At 40.9% G+C, this 16359-nt stretch overlaps 1 protein-coding gene across 1 annotated transcript in view; it reads right to left on the bottom strand.

The window, feature by feature from the left end:
• Positions 1 to 16359, bottom strand: part of slc4a11 (solute carrier family 4 member 11) — a 75704-nt gene that overhangs the window by 35485 nt on the left and 23860 nt on the right. Inside the window, exons 4-5 of the mRNA XM_076107391.1 lie at positions 9696 to 9739; positions 5031 to 5259 (exon numbers count right to left, since the gene is read on the bottom strand). Of these exons, the coding sequence (XP_075963506.1) occupies positions 5031 to 5259; positions 9696 to 9739 (273 nt within the window). The remainder of the gene's footprint in view (positions 1 to 5030; positions 5260 to 9695; positions 9740 to 16359) is intronic.

Raw genomic sequence — 16359 nt, 5'->3', positions numbered from 1 at the left:
TAAATTTCCAGAGCATGCCAAGGACATATCTCTTCTGCCAAATCATTTTGACCTCATAGAATTCACAGAGCCAGCATTTTGTTTTTGTTTGTCACAGGATTTTCACAGGATTTTGCACTAAAAAGAAGAACTGATAACATTATCGAGGGAGAGGGGCGTTGATTTGAGGGGCAGCTGAAGAGGCATCGATATCTGTGACACAGGAGCGATTGCTGGCGTCTGTAATCATTTGATGACTCAATGGATCGACCCAGTCCCGAGCGTGGAGAGGGAACACAAGCGGCACACTGATGGTGATGATTGGTACAGAAGCACACCACTGATTGCAGCCTCGTGGCGGCCGACGCTGACATTTTCATCCAATTAAGCACAGCTTACCGTCATCAAAGAAAACGAAACTTTGAGACTTGTCTGCATGGGGAGAAGGAGGGAGAAAGAAAAACCAAGAGGTGAAACCAGTTCAGTCACCTTCTGTTGCGGTCAGCAGGCGAGCAGAGTCGAAGATTTTACACAAACATACGCAAAAGACCGACACTGAGACACACACACTCATATAGAGACACTCTCTGGTTAACCGGCACACACATGAACATCTCCGCTGAACAGAAGCTTCATTTCCTGCCCTCCTTTTTACCTCATGCATATTAAATATCATTTTCCAGAGAAAATCCCTCAATGTCTCGCCTCCGTTGGGCGCTGAGAGATCTTATCTTGATTACCGTCTACAGGCTATGTTATCACTGACAGCAGTTACGTGTTCAGCGAGAGCAGAGAAACCCCGAAGACGACAGTGAAGAAGAGATCAAGATGAGAACAAAAATGACGTGTATTTTTATTTCCCGTGGTAAAGAGCTCGAATTAATGGCTTCAATTTAGTATTCTGATCATTCCCGCAGAACGCTACAGAGAGACTTTCACAGTGAAGAGTCACGCCGCCGGCCTGGAAAAGGAATAGCATTATAACAGAGAAGGCATAGTCGGTTGATTCAAACACACACAGCAGCTTTCCTGTTGAGTGAATCACATGCAGAATAACTGCAGTGGCTCCAGTCAGAAAGTAACATCTGCACAAATGGTGTTCACACATTAGGGATGGGTACCGAGAGAGTATTGAAAAGCTCTGACATTACCGGTTCTTTAAAAAAAAATTATAATTAGCTATTAAATCATGAGCGTGGGACTGTTTTTTCTGTTTGATTTGAGTGATAAAAAACAAAAACTAAATTACACAGCAGGGTTATGCAAATCGAGGCAAAGTGAAGAGCCAGTGGGATCGATCGAAGGTGACAGAACTTTAGGGAGGAATGAAGGTACAGTCATCACAAACAGCATCGAGAAGAAGAGAGGAAAATACAACGATACAAAGAATTATGACAGAAATATTGACACATTGTAAGCACCACCATCATCTCCAGCGTCCTAACATGACTGGTTCAGTATTATTCTTTGAATTAATAGAGGCTGGTTTAAGTAATATCATTATGCATTGCATCATCAGCAATGCTGTTCGTTGTATGTGCCGCCGAATCCCAAGACAAAAGTGAACCCAAAAAAACCAGCACAAGTTGGCTCCTCTGTACAAGTTCTAGCAGGACTAATTATCTCTTTGGGCTTTTCATCTTTTGGTCCATTTCAGTAATTCTCTGTTCTCACTGTGCTGTTATAATCTCGCCCTGGTCTCTTTATCTCACAGCTGTACAGTATTACACTCAGAATGAGCCGGTCTGCTCGCCAGCCGTATCACCCGGCTGTGGCAGTGTGAGCGGAGATACGGCAGAAATTAATACCTGAAGAGATGTGCGCCGCCGATAACATACTCACGTGCAATATGAATGTATTCCCCCATGAAGAGCTTTTGTTCCTCCCCATGGAGATACACCACCCCCCCCCCCCCCCACCCACACACACCTCAGCACTGACGCAAGTGTTTCACGTGTGAATGTCCTGAATTTTAATTCAAGGATCCGACACGTTACTCTGAGTGAAGAGAAGGATTTTGAAGATGAGAAGTCCATCTTTTGAAATGGAGAATATTTATTTTAAAATAATGAACAAAACTAAATAGAAATGTTAGGATGTCTGAGCCTAATCTTTCTGCTCATTCTGTATATATTCTGTACGTTACATGCCTCTAGATGTTATTTAACAGCTGGTGGTGCTTCTCATTTGCCTGTTTCAAACTGTACATCTTTGTCATCCGTATTTGCTGCATGATGGTGGAATTGTTACATCATCTGCTGTGCAATTAATTATCAACTAATTCTCATCTGTTATTCCCCTATTGCTTCTGCTGCAGCTATTGCATTTCCCCAGAGTGAGAACTCAAGTTTCAGCTGATTTCAAACAGCTCTTCTTGCTGCACAATACAAAAGAAAACCCTGACCTTGTTTTTGAGAGAATCTTTAGTTAATTAATAACTTTGATAAGGATGCACAACTACTGACTGCAGGGATGTACCGATACCACTTTTATCAGACCAGTACTTGTATCGTACTTATATCGTACTTATACGATACAAGTACGATATAAGTACTTATATCGGTACTTGCTGATAGCGACCGATATAAGAACTAAATCTAACGAGTGTAACAAATGAAATATACAACTTGTTTTCCTGATACAAACAGAACATAGTTTTCAGTAGGGATGTTGATAACCAACAGTTTAACCGGAAAATAAATATTTTGACCGATTAATGTGATCTAACAGTTAAAAGAGGGGCGGCTTGTCGCTTCAGCTAACAGCTGGTCCACCTTAAAGGTCAGTCCACCTTAAGTGAGCCTGAGCCAGAGTTGTTGCTAGCTTCTGAGCTAACCCTCTTCACTTCAATCAGGTGGCAAGCGAGACTCACGAACTTGGCCCGTGTCTTGAGCAGGCGGCAACCTCCGGTTCTGCCGAGTGAAACCGATGCAGAAGTGTCCTAACCGTGCATTCTCTCTACTGACCAGCAGGGGGCGACTCCTCTGGTTGTATAGAAGTCTATGAGAAACGTCACGACGACTACGTCCACTTCTTATGTACAGTCTATGTTCTTGAGGAGTTGTAGCATTTATTCACCGACAAATAAACTGTACACACGCTGCACTGCTACGTTCTCAGCTGTGACATTACTCATAACTTCCTAATCATCTAAAATAAAGCAACACAGTATTTTGTTGTGCTTCTGCTCCCATTAGAAGTGCTATTCTATGATAATGTGGTCAACCAGCTATAACTATTGCTCAATGGCTGTCGATTATTGTTAATCATAAAGTATCACTAGTATAATTATTTTCCTTTATTTTTCTACGTTGCTTTATTCAATTTTAAAATTCAGTGAAACCCCTGAGTGCAGATTGATTTTCCAGACACATCCAGACCTGCGCAGGAAGTCTTTTTTTGTCAAGATAGCCACAAAGACAAGAAGAAGAGAAAAGTCTCTTCTGTGGCCTCTGAGTGGGCTGTTCTGGGAGAGAAACAGTCAAGTAGCCACAGCTTGAGAGTCTCAGAGAGCCATTTGAAAAGCTAAGTGAGTGATCGATGACAGAAGTCAATTATCACCTCGCAGATCTGTGAGCGTCACCCACCACCCACCTCTGACTACCCATCAACAACAGCGGACACCAGCCGAGCCAGACGGGAAAACACTGGAGAGGGAGTACGGGACAGGGAGGCCTTCCACCACCATGAGCTCCACATGCTCCTACAGTGGGGAGAAAAACCCTCTCGTGTTCTCATCTTTAAACCTTCAGCAGATGTTTAACAGGAAAACATTTATATTTCTTCAATTCTGCGTGACGTTAGCAGAAAAGAAATAGTTACTTTTGTGAATGCGGCGTTCAGTGCAGCCGGGGAAGAGAACGAGGCTTCAACAATGGCTACGCACTGTTATGTAAGAGGGCGGATTGCTCCTGCTCTGATGGTCTGAGGAGATTCGCCTTTAACCAAGAGGCTTTGCTACTCAGCCAAAGGGACCCGAGCTGAAGGAACCCAGCTGATGTGAAAGGGATCCGTAAGCCGACATATCATTACCACACATTGGAGAAACTGTAGTACACTTCAGACATTAATGTATGCATCACAAGAGAGTAAGGTGTGCATATCTAACATACTTTAAGGTACAATAAACCTGAGCTTCTCATGTCCAAAAAGGAAGATTAAGCACACCACAGGTGAAAAGGGTAAAAGAAATGTATTAAAAGATATCACCATGAAGCTTCCCCAGTTGAATACTCGCATTAGGACTGTTCTTTTTAAGTTTTCTGAAATGGAATGTCTGAATATGCAAATGAGGCATTATCTAACGCTAACTTTTGGTGAATTTAGGAGAAATCTACAGATAAAAATAGACAAAGTAGTAAAGTAAACACCTGAATGTGTATTTTGGATGTTTTCTTTCCACGAGTCTGAAAGAAGACAAGAAGCAACCCGTGAGTTAAAGTGGCAACCTGCTTTAAATGGCTTCAATCTGTGAAAAGAATAAACCAAAACATCTCAAGTTATCTTCTCTAGTTATCTGAAAAACATTGAACTACCACCATGAGAGAAAGTAACACAGGATTTGATAGTTTTGATTATCATTTGTGTTGTTCTCCGTGGCTCAGTAAAATAAAAAAACATGTTGATCTTGTGCACTAAAGTGTAAGATAACCACCTGACAGCTTTCCTGGGAAACGTTTGATGTCTGCACATGTAAATAGTTTCGGCACAGCGAGCTCTATTTGTGTCCACTTGAAAGAAGCTGAGGGGCGAATGGACAGCCGCCTCGATTCAAACATCACAAACTCTGCTTTGGGTCTTAAAAGCTTCTTGAAGCATTCCCGAGTCAGTCTGACAATTCTGCTCCTGAGCCGGAGGTGAAGCTATTTTCCGGGCAGGTGTTGACATGTGCAGACGTTGGATGTTTCTAGGTCAGGTGTCGGATGGTCTTGGTCTGATTGTGGGCTCACACAGACGGTACAAGTTCTCTGTCTTATCGTGTTCTGTGCGGCTGTATTCGTTTTCACACACGTGCTGGTTTATACATGCATGTCGACAGGTTCACTGCTTACCGTTGACCTCCTGAGCTCCTGCGTCTGTGAAAAGCATGCTCATCACCTCCTCGAAGTTGCAGCTGGGCTCGGAGGAGTTGCTGTCCTGGCCCACATGGTGCAACATTCTCTTCAGGACGTCGTCCAGGGAGGCCGCGGTCTCGTCCAGCAGGATTGTGGCCCGGGCCAGGAAGCCGTCCAGGTCCCGGTGAGCCCGAATCTCCTCCTCAAAGTTCATCAGCTTCACATACTGCGGGAGAAGATGGGAATTCTTTCAGTCTGAAATAGTTTTATTTGAGATTTCTGTGATGATGATGCCAGTCAGTGTATTTTTAAAGACTGGAAGACATTGTCAAAATGCATCTATTGGACCAAAGGCATGAAAATCCTTTCATATAGTTGTTTAAATGTATCTTTGGTTTGGACTATTCTACTGTCCCCAACATGCTGAAGTGTTGATTCGGCCGTGATGTCTCTGATTTTGCATTTGGAGAAGTTAAGACTACAAAAATGTGCCTGTGAAGCTAACTCATTTTTAGCTCATATATTTCTTTGACGCATAAGTAGTTATCAGAGGTTTTAACCACAAACTGCTCTTGTAACAATGTGCAAGAGTTGCCTTTTGGTATATGTATGTATGTGTATGTATCATACACTATTTATATGTATTTTCTAGTTAAATTGTACTCTAAAATGAACTGTACTCAATGTTTAACTTTGCTAACTTCTTGGCCAGATCTCCATCGCAAAAGAGATTTTATCTGGTTGAATAAAAAAAGAAATAACTGCACATTTGCAGTTTTCTGTCATTTTTCAGGAGTAGTAATGGAACATTTTAAAGGACAATCACATATTTTTTTTATTTCAATAAAGCTGGCCAGACGCTGTAGCCATTAAATCTTATTTGAAGCTCGGTTGACTACAACTACTTTAAGAATCAGGAAGAATTTTTGCCAAATCGTTTGTTGTTTCATTTCAGTTTAAGCGGAGTCCCAGAACCAGATCAGTAGAGGTGTAAATCCACTGATTCACTCCATCAAGGTTCTGGCTGTGAGACGGTCCTACAGAGTTCTGGCAGGTCATAAAGTCTGGCCTAAATCAATGAACACATTGGAGAAGTGGACGCAGAGAATTCAGAGAATCAGGATCCCAAAATCACCGTTGTAATGTTATGACACTAACTTATTTCATGTGATACAGCAGGTGTAGTGACACAGAGTCTAAAATACACAGGACCACATGGGCACAGTAACAATATTATATTATCAAACCACTCACAGATTGGGCCGAAGTGTGAAAGCGCCCTAAAGCTTTGACCTTAAAGTATCCACCCCCTCTGAGCCTATTATTGTCCCTTTTTTAAATAGCAGCACACAAAACAGATGCTTCACCCCTTGAAAGCTCGTCAAGATTTTACCAGTGGAGTCTGAGACTCACCTGAGAGACAGACGGACGGACCGCGAGAAGAACACAGCTCGATTAAGAGCCCAGACACACACCAGTCCTCCGTTTCATTGATCGTGTGATTGACAGAAATTCTGCAGATGAGTGGATTCCCTGCTGTTCTTTTATTCATTTTTTAAAAAGACGAGCACTGCGCTGAGTCCATGTCTGAGTCTTTGAAGCTATAAATACAGTTGATTTGTTTGTGCAGATGTGTCAACTTTGGGGTTCGGTTTTGCTTCGGGGTCAAGTGCTTCAAAAGGTGTAAATTGCAAAATAACTTGGTGCTATTTTAAGATGTATTCCTGGTCAGATGAACAGCGAGTGGCGTTGCAGTCCATACTGTATGTGCTGGACAGAGCATTAGGGGAAATCTTTCATTCTAAGGAAATGTCCTGAATTGTTGATGAAGAAAGCGAGAAGCACGCAGATGTAGCAGAAACCTTACCATGATCAAATGAATTCTAAATAAAGACCACTGCAAGTAATAAATCCACGACAAAAGTGGGAAAGTGAGGATGTGACCATGTGAAAAAAAAACAGAAGGAGAGTGCGAACAAACAGAAGCGTAAAACAGAACGGAGAGGTCAGAGAGTAGAAGCAGGAACAAGGCTCATCAAACTGAACTCTCTGGCGGGCGTGTACTGACGACATCGAGCTCCTGACCGCCTTGGTCACCAGTTCAAACCAATGCCCTCTGGGCGCTGCTTTATACTCCCTCATTTTACAGAAATGTATCTGCAGAATGGTTCCTAGAATCACAGTTTGTTTGATTCATTTGAACAATCTACTTAGAAACGACTGACATAATAAAGCGGGTTTATATTCTCACTGTACACGACACCGTCTGGCTTTTAGTGCTCACTTGTGCTGTTCAGCCTTTACTGGAAAATTGCAACTAACGTCTTATTTTCATTATCAATTAATCTGCCAATTATTGTCACAATTTATTGATGAAATATCAGAAATTACTCAAAGATGCCTATCATAATATATTACAAAGTGGCATCTTCAGAAGTCTTGTTTTGTCCAACCAACAGGCCGAAACCTCAAAATATTCACCAGCAGTGACTGTTTAGCTTTTTTCATTTTGTAAAAATGCCAATTTAGTTTATTATCAGATAAAATAGTCGACTAATCATTGAGCGTGGGGTTGATTCACACGGCTGTATATGTCCGTATGACTTCATGAGTATTAATCCTGATGTTAACTGGTTCACTAATGGATCTCATCAACTCACAGATTTCACAGAATGTGTTGCTTTCAGACAGATATTCCAAAATGTAAACGCTCAGAGAGTGAGAAGCATCGTCTTAGTTGTGAGTCGGAAGTTTTTGAGTCTAATTTGAATTTTGACATTCCACCAAAATTGTCTTTTATCTGAATAACATTCCATCAGAATAACTCTCTTTCGGGGCAGACTCTGAGAAGACGTCTGCACGCCTTCATCAGCAGCAGGCTTCATTATTGTAATTCACTGCTGTGTCCTCTACCACGGAGAGCCCAGACATTCAGATGCACAACGCTAGCTTTCAACACACTCCAATGTAAACCCATCCGCCTCATTTTGTACGTTAATGAACCCAACAGGTGCTGTCAAAATAAAGGCTGATCCTGTGAGTAGTCCCTCCTCTCCGGTTGAACACGTAACAATCAATAGAATCAGCTGCTGGTGTGTTTGTTTGGAATGAAACTCTGCAGACGGTACACAGGTGGGTCCAGAATGTAGACTGAAGCTCATAATGCATACGGAAAGCCAATTAAGATAACAAATGGTAAACAGGGAGCTAAGCTAGACAACAACACTAGAGCAGGTCTTTACATCCTAAAATGTCCTGGATCAGCAAACAACATGTGGATTCCCTGAGTCTGTGAGATTCACATCAGCACAGCTCAGGTACATTTTAATTGATAGGATTCATCAAGTCTAATTACATTCTGCTGCTTTGCTTTCAGTCAGCAGTCGTACAGGTATAGCACCGCTGTGGCATTGCTAAAACACAGGAACCAGCTCCTAACACGGGACAATACGAGCGGAGTGGCATGAGAAGATATTCACACTGACAGCAGAGCCTTTCAGTTGTCAGGCACATCTTACAGAAATTGGATTGGTTTTTACAAACCTCAGCGTGCTGCCGACTGTGCGCTGTGGAGCTGTGGGCTATTACAGTGTGTAGGGGAATATAAGTGGTAGACTGGGACTCGGTGTCAGGCGATACTCATGACTCAGCCGAAAGAGCTCCATAACAACATCTCTAGATGTGATGAAGCTTAGTTTAAGTTACTGTCTACGACTAAGGAAGATCAAGAATGGATAATTAACAGAAAAATATTCTTATCACTTAATCACTTCGACCTCCATCACAAATAATTCCACCACTTTCATGTACAATTGCAAAACGTTCTCACCCCTAACTCGTCAAAAACGTACGCTTGGTCAGTGGCTCACGTGGGAGACGTTTGCCTTCAGGGCTTTCGGCAAGAAATCTCCTTCAGGCAGTGAAACCTACTTAGTTAGGTTTAGGAAAAGGTCAAGTTTGGGTTAAGTTAAGTTCTTCACAGTCAAAGAAACAAAATGAAATAGATAAAACAAAGACTGGATACAATATACAAGCGGGACAGTTAAAACATGACATACAACATGTTACCTTAATTCCCATCTGAACAGATGGGTGTTTAGCTGCTTTTTGAAAGAGTCCACCGAGTTCAAAGAGCTTATCGTGAGACTATAAAATAGCTTTGGGGCTTTAAAAATGAATTCTAAACTGAACTGGAAGCCAATGCAGAGAAGTTAGAATATGTAATGTGTGGGGCCATGTGTTGTATTGTGTTAAAAGAGCAGCAGCTGCTGTAAGGACGATTTATTAAGGATACAAACAGAATTACTGTAGTCTAAATGTGATGAAAGCATCTTATTAGCATAGCCTGTAGCGCCAGTTGTGGAATCAGGGATTGTTTCTTTTTTTTTTAAACGTCAGTGTTCACAGAAAACAATTGATTTTCCACTCGTTACATGCAGACAGTCCCTTTTCAAAATAAACGTCCAATGTAGGTTCCAGATCTGAGATGTTGAGTTTAAATCTTTTGAGTTTAAATCTTGTATCTGGAGTCAAATTTCCTCTCCAGATCAATTAAGATGGCTGCACTCATTATCAGCAATGTGCCAAGTTCCCTGACTGCCAAAAACGTCCTTATCTTTTAAATAATAACATATCATACATTCAGTGAATATGTACGCTTACCCGTCGTGATGTGTTCAGCAACACGCAACCAGAGTCGTCAGCGTCTGAGGAGAAACCAAACATGAGGTGCAATTAGACGATCAAACTGTGCCATAATACAGCACCATCATAAACTCTATGACTGCAATAAATAAAGATTGTATGTATTATATTAATATATCTCTAATATTTGCTGTCAGCAGAAAATTCATCGTTGGAGCAATGTTGACGTCTCGCCGCACTTCAATCAATAAAACACAGGTGCAAGTATGACACAGTGAACCCACATCGAACAAACTCGTATAGAAAACATACACGGTCAGTTGGTCAAAACGTTGATGGTAAACTGTGAGAAACAAAATGCACATTGTGCTTCAGAGCAGAATGTAAAACTAAAGATCTGATCTGCCCGGTAACCGCCACTAAAAATGAGCATACTGCCCTGAAATTGAGGCATTCTATGTCTGTATTAGAGAGTCGACGGTAAAGACAGGGACAGGAAATGAGGCGAGACAGAGATGGGGAACGACATGAATTGCAAGCAGACTAAAACTGGGAATGCTGTGGTTCATGGTCGGGCCCTTTAAGCCTTTTGTCTTCTGTTTTTTAAACAGTGTACAAGCATTCGCTTTTGTTGAATTCGAATATTACAAGCTCAAATGCTTAACTTTGCCTAATGTCCTGTATTTACATTTAAAGCATGTTCTAACCAACCATCATTGAATAAAGATAAAGATAAAGATAAATAAAAATAACAACCACTCAGCCAGTAAAGAGACCCTTTCTTTCTCAAAGTGCTGAAGATGCCAAGAGGCAAGTCTGTAAACGCTCTCACTGAACAGGGACTGGAGGTTTTCTGCTGATAAGGTTTTAATACACAGGTCTGTGGAGCCGAGCGCTCACATACAGTACAAAGGCTGGATGTTCAGTGTTGGAATAAAAAAGGGACAAAGGAGGGAAAAGCTTTTATGTTGGAAAACAATACGGGGACAAACCGAGGGAAGGAGGTTTCCAACACGGTTCGGTCCCTTAACTAGCAGACCCAGTACCCTGCTGACTCTCATGAACGGTCCGCCGCTGCCGTTACATAACGCCGTTATCGGCGGTTACTGTGGGGACGACGTTATGAGGTTACCGTGGGCTTTCCTCCTCTGCTGCACGTGATGCACTACGTCTCCTTCTGGAGATCAAGCTGCGCTTCACTCCTCCCTCTCAGCGATGGCAAAGCACGAACAAACCAACCTTTTAACAAGCCAATAAGACTTAGGAAAGCACTGCGATATCAAAATATCAATAATCCAGCCACAAGTGAACATGTTTGAGTGTGAGCGTGAGGGGAACAAGGGGCTTTGATCGCCACACTGAACACCTTGCCATCATAAAAGCCTGCAGGCAGTGCTGGGAGACAGAGCCTGCCTCTATGATGAGGCTATGGCGGGGCTGGGTTGGGGGCACGTGTCATGTGCAGTGGATTTGGCTCATCAAAGCCTCACAATCAAAAAGCACACGGCTGGGTTGATCCGCTCCCAGAGGGGAGAGCGAGCCGCGGCTCTAATTGCTGTCAGGCTGCAGTCGGGAGGAGATATTCATATATTCATGTAAGATTACCCCAATGATCACCTCCTTCTAATGGCCTCCTGTATGTCTCTATACTCTGTGGCTTAAAGTAATCCAGGAGCATTTCAGGGTTTAAGGATTAGGGAGAGGAAGTGTTCAAATATGACTTGGGTTTGTGTCCCTATCGGTTCTCTATTTGATCAATGTCGCTCTACAACTGTTGATTACTTTCAGTCGGCCACAAGTGTTATGTCATTTCAGAAAGAAGTGCTGTATTGTTTCAGTCATTAAGGGCTGCAGGGTGACTGAGAATGGCGGAATTACTGTGTGATAGGAAAACATCTCAAGTCTCCTTGGGCCGGAGCTGGGCAGTGTGTTTGAGACAGTAAATGCATTTCAAATATGCGTTATGAAATAAGGAAGTAATTGGTTTGGTAGTGTAGAAAAATAAATAAATTTCACTTTCATAATACTGAGAATCAGTGGAGCTGGTGGAACATGTTCTCTGTAGGGCTGAGCCTCATCCAATCAATGTCAGCAAACATCCCAGAATGATTTAATGCAGAAACATTAAGGTATCAAACACTCATTACTACTTTACAGTTAAATATTTAACCTTTATTCCAACATGAAAAAAAGCAGAAAATAACACTTTGACAAACACGTCAGGACATCTTATTATAGTCTCATTATAATATAATAATATATATATCATATAATAATATATATCATATAATAATATATATATCATATAATAATATAATAATATATATCATATAATAATATATATATCATATAATAATATATATCATATAATAATATATATATCATATAATAATATAATAATATATATCATATAATAATATATATATCATATAATAATATAATAATATATATCATATAATATATATCATATAATAATATTCACTATAATATAAAACACACACACACACACTCATATATATATAATGATGTATTTATAACTATACATCATGTCTCAGCAGGTGCTTCATGTCCCTCACTCCCTACCTGTCCGTGCTGGATCTGTCCCCGTTGTTTTAAAAAGCTAAATAAGTTATTAGCATGACGTCATCCAGCTAGCCAAACCTGTCTGGTGTTCGGCTAGTGGAGAAGCTTCATGTGCTGCTTCCCTTTCCTGCTAGTCTGCTGTCTGGTTGTGAGGTCAGGCTGATCTGATATCAGCTCTTTGGCCTGAAGGTTCTCCTCAAAGTTCTCCTCTCAAGCGGGTCTTGGGGTAGGATCACGAGGATCGCTTCCGGTTGAAACAGGTTCAACCGGAAGCGGGTTCTTCTGTAATCTTTATAGTATACTGTGTCCATGAAACAAAACCCCAAACAGTTATCAAGTCAAGAAGTGACCTCGGTCCGAAGTGTGACAGACGCCCGTCCTTTCTCATGACCTCTCCACTTCAGTATTCAGCCAAACTGATTGAACTGAAATGGAACTGAGCCCTGCGCTGGCAGACACATAATCATGAAATCAATTCTATTTATGGAGAGCATTTGACAGCTTCATGACAAAGTTCTCTAAAGAGAGAAGAATGGACAAATCATGTCAAAATGATTTAAAAAAACACACAGACGACAAACAACATCCTTGTGTTACAGCACCAGCTGACAACATTTCCAGTAAGTACTTCAATTCTAATCTTCAATAATCATTTCCATCAATCACTTTGTTTTATCTCTGCCCGACGCCACAAACACCCCAGAACTGAGCAGAAGGTATTACCGACTCTTCTTCCCCCACAAGAGGACGGGGAGCTTTCTGCAGATACGTCCGAACACAGACCGTAGAACAAGAATAACATTCAATCTTACATTAGCGCGTTAACGTGCTGACATTTGCACTCAACAAAAACCTCAACTGAGACCGATACGAACGTCATAAGTTTTGCAAATATTTGGTCGAAACCAAAATACAGAAGATTAAAGTTTTGACCTTGTGATGGCGACAGATAAAAAGTACCAAATGTCGTGGAAGTTCATCAAATATTTGTCGAGATATTTCACACAAAACTACAAATGTAAAAGCTCACAGTAGCGCTGGAGGAACGTCAGAATCCTTCAGGGTACATCCTCTGAGAAGCAGGCTTCTGTGCCCATCCATCTGGTAGACGCCGAGTCATTTCTCTGGATAAGAGACAACTTTGAACTGTTGGTGGCGCTGGATTAAGAAATATTCATCCTGTTATCAGCTTCTTCTCAACAAATGCTAATTCAGGTCCTCGTCACTACAGAGAAAACCAATCTGAAGGAAACACCTTCTTGCACATTCATGTACCTTTTATTTTGAAAGTGAAGTACATGAGTACAGACTTGCCAGAAAGCTTTAAAAGTTTTTTATTTGTAATTTTTAAGTTCATCTTTACACAACCAGACAAATCAATCGCCTTCAACTATTATTGAAATGTCCATCTCCAGGATAGCACTTGTTAAAAAATACCGTGGTGTCCAAATATGGATTACAAATGTGTACTTATTGACTGATTCTCTGTCTTTGTATATAAACAAAACCAGACTGAAGATAATAGAAAGACAAGCATGCGTATTGATATTATATTTTGCATGGTGGAGGTTTTATATAAGCTCGTATTGGGTTTCTACCTCACCTGCACATGTACTTTAGTTCCGTTTACTGTTTCTATGTCGAACCTTTATTTTAGAAAACCTACAAATAAAAGCTAAACCTCTGAAGATGCATCTGCCTCGTCTACAGTGCATGAACTTTAAGTGCTTTAAAGCCTTTCCTTGAATGCATTGTGAAGACACTTTACCCTTACAGGGGAGAGTTACATGTAGATAAAGAAAGCAACAGTATCAGCAGAGCGCTCTGTAGTCGGAGTGATGTCAGGACCCTCACTCAAGAAGCAACATGCAGTAAGTTGTGGCGACGTTGCTATATTTATGGACCTGTTGTTAAACTGCTGTCTTTTCTTGTTCATAATGGACTCACTCTTGAATTACTGTTGAAAGTCAGTGCAAGAAACCTTCACAGTTTTTGATTGTGGGCCACATACAAAAGAAGTCAAACAGCCAAACAACAATACATGTGTAGTTTTCACCCAGTTACTACAATAAAATCTGTTTGCAGAACAAAAACCCAAGAAAATAGATTTTCTGTCAAAATAACTAGCATCTCCAGCAAACGGTTTATTAGTGCGCCCACGTACTACAAACAGTATTTCTGCATCTGCTGCTCGTAAATATAATTTAAATGAATTATAATACTTTTAATCTAACTATGCCCACTCAAAATGTATGTAAATCTGTACATAAATAATCTAAAACGGGCATAAATTGCCAAGTATTGGTTTCTGCTTATGGCCTATGCGCCCATTTAAAAGACTACGATGCAAATTTAAGATGTAAATCAGTTTTATATCAAGATGTAACAAACTGAACAGGCAGTCAAATATTGGTTTCTATGACAGGAGGTTAAGACAGAGATAATTTAAACTAGGATTTGCGATGTACATCCTCGTTTTATCCTCGCCGTAGTTTAACCACCGCAGGTCTGGAGAGAATCACTTTCTAAATGTCTCCGCCACAAAAACTTGACATTCAGCACATTTTGAGAGCGTTATCTTTTTTTTTGCCTTGTCGAACATTTCAGCTGCGCGGAAAAAAGAGAAAGAACCTCTAGAACTGCACGGTACTTTACCAACAGTGGTCCCAAAGTGTCTTCCTGTGAATGGATCGGGTACCACTGATGATGAATAAGATGTCTCACAGCGATGACAAACCTCGCCTCATCTTCTGTGCTTTGGTGTCGTTTCTGAGACAGATTCATAGCCACTAAAATCCACTTTATCATTAAAATGTGCCTCCGCTCTTCTTATTCCTCAGTCAATGCTGGTTTATTTATTCAAAAATGTTTTTATGCGTATACAAGTTTGACGATAGAAGACATGATAAGTCAAACAAATCAGACTTCCTGAGATGAGACAGATGAGCACACGAGGAAGAACTACTCAAAGATGAAAATGGCTTCGTGGTGGAAATGTGCCGCAGTACTTTGGAGGCTGAGCTCGTATTCAGGACATTAAATCAAATAAAAAAGCTCTTTATTAAATAACTCAAATGTTGGACGCCATTATAAAACATATCTTTAATATGTTGCAGTTAAATATCCAACAGGCAGGATATCATAAAGGTCAAGATTGAAGACACAGATGTCATGAGACCAGAGTTATAAAAGCATCTTCTCCTGAAAGAAGCCACAGTTCAACACACGGAGAAATATGAATTAATTACAACAGACAGATGTTTTTGGAATGAGGTTCTGATAGGAGCTGCTGTCTCTGGGTCTGATGTAATCGCCAAGCTATTTGCTTTTCCACACCACTGCTGATTTAGACAGGATGTGATTAAAAGTCCTGTTCAGAGTCGTACATTGATTTGATATGGTGGACGTGTTCCACAGCGGCCTGCTGATGTGGAACAATAAAGAATAGGATGATAACGCAAACAGCTAATGACACTGGGGTCTAATGTCTGTGACCACTAGACTTGGTTCTGAGATGTTATATTCCTCGTGTGTTTATGTTCATGATGCATCTCCTTCTTCCAGGTCACATGGTGGAGAACAGGTCATGTGACTCAGGTTATATCTGTTTGACTCCAGGATTCATTTTCTTCATATATGTTTACATCTGTGATCATTTCTTGTCATTTAGATTTCGTCTATACTGTAATTTTACTTTGTTGGTGTTTGTACAGCACAACATCTATTGCATGTGTGTGTCCTCCTGAACTGCTCTTCCTCACGTTTCCTCCATTTTCTCCCCATTAGAAGTTTTTAGTTGTGTTCTTATGGGAGTCTAAGGAGTCTAAGGACAGAGTGTGCTCTACAGACTGTAAGGCTCCTTGAGGCTGGTTGGGCTACAGACTAGATTCAGCATCTTGCTGTCATGGTGCACTTTACATCCATGTCTGTTATAACAGAATAGCTTGGACTGAACAAATGATAGTATGTCATTTCAGGCAGTGTTGGATTAAAACATGTTTTTTTTATTCATCAATGACATGAAGCGTCTTGTTTTCAGGAAGGACATTTTATTCAAGTGAATGTTTTAACTGCACCAGAACCATAGATTAAGAAGAAC

This window comes from Anarhichas minor, unplaced genomic scaffold (assembly GCF_050575085.1).
Source record: "Anarhichas minor isolate MPS153535 unplaced genomic scaffold, ASM5057508v1 ptg000038l, whole genome shotgun sequence".
Classification (NCBI taxonomy): Eukaryota; Metazoa; Chordata; class Actinopteri; order Perciformes; family Anarhichadidae; genus Anarhichas; species Anarhichas minor.
The sequence above is the reverse complement of the archived record's forward strand: the minus strand, read 5'-3'. Positions and strand labels throughout refer to the sequence as shown.